This window comes from Austrofundulus limnaeus, unplaced genomic scaffold (assembly GCF_001266775.1).
Source record: "Austrofundulus limnaeus strain Quisiro unplaced genomic scaffold, Austrofundulus_limnaeus-1.0 Scaffold378, whole genome shotgun sequence".
Classification (NCBI taxonomy): Eukaryota; Metazoa; Chordata; class Actinopteri; order Cyprinodontiformes; family Rivulidae; genus Austrofundulus; species Austrofundulus limnaeus.
Genome location: NW_013952780.1, coordinates 525,067 through 528,875, shown reverse-complemented (window position 1 = coordinate 528,875; position 3,809 = coordinate 525,067). Strand labels below are relative to the sequence as shown.

At 39.0% G+C, this 3,809-nt stretch overlaps 1 protein-coding gene across 1 annotated transcript in view; it reads left to right on the top strand.

The window, feature by feature from the left end:
• LOC106528429 (pterin-4-alpha-carbinolamine dehydratase 2) overlaps nucleotides 1–3,809 on the top strand; it is a gene marked incomplete at its 3' end in the record, with an annotated part of 19,850 nt that overhangs the window by 1,601 nt on the left and 14,440 nt on the right. Inside the window, 1 exon segment of the mRNA XM_014023596.1 lies at nucleotides 465–596. Within this exon segment, the coding sequence (XP_013879050.1) occupies nucleotides 465–596 (132 nt within the window).

Below are 3,809 nucleotides of genomic sequence, written 5' to 3'. Positions count from 1 at the left end.
CTTTACAGATATAAATTACAATGGCAGCTCTAGGACAAAGTATGCAGGAGGAGAAGCATGGCAAAGTTGAGACGACTTGGATGGGAAACGAATCACAATAGTGTGCATTGTATTGACAATACACACTGACTACTACTACAAAAAACTGACCATTCTCAAAATTTTCCTTTAATTTTTCCACGTGTTAAAAACGTATGGTAATTGTTAGTTATTTTTCATGAGTTGTAACAAAAAAAATAAAGAATTTAAGGAATATATTTTTAGAATTAATACATGTAGGGTTTAAAAACAAATATGGTTTGATGTTTGGAGCAACGACAGGTGATTGTTTTTGGTGTTGCACTCCCACCTAGCGGACAAAGCATGAACAGCACCAGGTTTGATACATTATAATGATATGAGAGACAAAAAGGCTGACATGTTGTCYGTCAGTTAATGTTAATGTTGGGTTTAATGGTCCCCAGTCGTCAGACTCCCACTGGCTCAGCCCTGCAGACCGGGACCAGCTGGTGATGGAGCTCAGGGCCACAGGCTGGATGGATGTGGAGGAACGGGACGCCATCTTCAAGGAGCTTCACTTTAAAACCTTTAATCAGGTTTGTGTTGCTTTCCACTTCTGTACATCCTGCATGTACGTTTTATTTATTACAGCTTTTAAATCACACCTCTAGTATTTCTTATAAATACTAATATTTAAGTATTAAGTGGTGATGACGACTTATTTAGTACACAACTGACCTTTTTATTTTCTTATCCCACAATTCTGCGTCTTGCCTGGCAGCTTGACTGAATTTGTCGTATGTTTGTGTGAATAGTTGAACAATTCCAGAGCGCTTTGGCCACAAAGTTGTGGTGAAAAATAAAAACAATGTTGTTGTTTTACATCAAAACGTGACTCAAAAGTTGTTTAAATCAGTGGTTGGTCATTTCAAAACTAAATAATGATCATAGTGTGACAGCTGCTTCCTACAAGTGTAATCAAAAACTTTTACTTTTACAGGAAAGAGAAATGTGATGAAAATGTAACCGTTTTAGTTCCTGCAGGAATAAAAGTACTTTTACATACACACTTAAACAGGGCATAAATGCATATCAGTGCATCCAAAGTGTTCCTGGTGATCTTGTCACCATTATTGACCTGTTTTCAGATCTTCAGCTGTTTTCAAACGTAAACAAAAAGATTAGTCTGCTGCAACAGAATTAACACACGTTTGAGGTTTAAAGATTAGGCTATAATGCATCAATTGCACAAAGACATACTTGTATGTTAGTGGGTTAAAGTGTAAATATACTAAAGGAGAAATGGGATGTTGTTGTACAGCAGAACTTTATTAGGATTACAGAAATAGCTTTAGATAATTGTGTTATTTCACCTGTTGTGTTCTCTGTGGCAGGTTACACAAGCTCCGCCTCTTGGGCTAAAGTAAAATGGAAACTTCACGGCTTCAGTGTTGTTATCACTTTTTAAGCAGCTCGCAGCTTTAGCCTGAATGTGTTTCAGTTGAAGTAAACTGCAGCGACTGAAGGGTGCTTTGCGGACTTCCTGTAATCCTGTCGTTAGYTGTTTTAGCCGGTAAAACGGCCCGTTTTTACACTTTCATGTGTTTGAAGTCAGAGGGGTGAGGGCTAACGTCCCCCATGTGTGCCTCCCMGCTCTGCAGCCTCGCTCCTCTTCCTCCCAGCACGTCAGCCTGCATTACACAGACACRCACCAGGCCTGCACTTGGCAGCAATTTGGGTTTTGATCAGAATGATTTCTTTCACAAACAATCAAATTAGTTAAAATGTCTCATCTGGTTTGCAAACCACTAACAAGCTCATCATTCCTTCTGGCAGATGTGCTTTCTGTATTTTCTTTCTCGTTGCCCCCCTCTGGTTCCTAGCTCTCTTTTACTTTGTCTTTGTCTCTCCTTCTGCCCTCTATTATTGGCTAATGAGCTCACATGATGCTCTCTGACGTTTTCTCACAACCTCTGCGGCTCGTTTTTCTGGGCCTTCACCCAAAACGAGCAGCGATGAGGAGCCACGTCCTGGCTGATTTCATGTCTCCACTTATGTCCAAGCGATGGACTCCAGGAAATCAGATCCCTCAGAGTTTAAAATGACAACAAGGGGTCCTGTCTGCATGTGGGAGCAGTTCATGTAGCGGCCAGCAGGGGGCGGTAGAGCTGTTCCCAGGACTGAGTGACAGTTTAGGCTGAGGTTAATTTTTATTAAACAATCCAACTGCATACTTTAGAGGATGAGTTTTATTTTGTTACTTCATCTGATAACCTCAGTTATCAGTGAGTTTTGCATCAGCTTTGTTGTATTTAATCAAGTTTGAGAGGAGAAATCTGACCCCTGCATGTGCCCTCGTCTTTAAAACAGTCAGTCACGGTGGTTGTGTACTGTTTTTAAGTTGCACTCCATGGTATTGTGTACACACAAGGCTTGGTGTTTTGCAGAGGATCATCTGCTCCACATTTGACTGGTTATATTAGAAACATTCATGTGACACGAAGGAAACGGGTCGCTGTAAAAGACTCGTGGTGGAGAGCTGAGCTGTGCATGCTCAACCGTTGTTGTGTTAGCCGAGGCTGACAACGACGGCATTCCTTTCGCCACAAATATTCAGTCGTGTGATGACGGATAAAAGAAAACTTTTCAAAAGCTGCATTTCAGGAYGAAAAAACCAGAATCTTAATCCGGTTTTACCTCTAAAAACAATAAATCCTGATCTGATAAAGAGGAGCACCTGAGTCTGAGTAAACTGGTTTCTACTTTTAGGTAAGTTTTCATTTAGCTTTTTACAGTGTATTTCTGTACAATAAAACCTGAAAAAGAAAATGTTTGTGTAAATAAAATAAACTTGTGTCGGCTCAAAACAGGCAAAACTTTAAAAAGATTTTAGCTCTGGCAGGAATTATGGTGATACAATAAAATGCATATAAAAGACTAGATTATAGTCTGAATCTTTACAGATTAAGTGGTGTAATCTAGGATAGGAAAACAAGATTAAAAAGACCTTTTGTTCCTGTCACACTATAAGATTTTACACAACTTATGAACATTTTTAAGACATCTTTGTTGAAAATGGAATTAAATAAACTCAACTGGAAGCATATTTTACGTATACATACTGTAATCTAATATAACTTGTATTAGTAATTTGGACATGAAACAAATATAAGTTGTGTCTGTGACCGGGCCTTGACTTATTTAAAAGGTTAATTTTGATGCACAAGTCTTTTTAATGATGGATTATATTCACAACAAACACAAACGTGGATTAAAAACAACAGTTTGATGTCGTTCGCTTCATTTAGTTGTGTATTTTTTCCACTTCCATGCTAAAACTTAAAAGCTACCAGTCAGATTAAATCATTTATTTTGTTTCTAGCTTTAGCCCAGGTGCAGAACAGAACAAACCGAAACCTTAAAAAGTGCACATATTGTGTTACTAAACGATACAACGTGGCATCAGAAGTACTTTACGAGGTCTTAACTAAACAGATATTAGAAATAAAGACATATTTGTGCACAAAGAACATGACACAAGTAGTCAAACAGCTGGTGGTTCACCGCAGACAATAACCACGATCCGAAGAGCCAAGAAAGCTTTTAAAGACGAGCTGCGTTCAGACGGCTCTGTTCTCTGATACTCTGCTCCCCCTGGCCCGGTGCAGGCAGAGCCCCCCGCTCCAACAGTCCTGTCCAAACCTCGGGTTCTTTAAAGAGTAACTTACCCCTAAATTAACTTTTTTAGCTGATAAACTGTCTAGAATGTGTCTAAAATGTTATATAGTACTGTTTCTGTGCTAATTTTG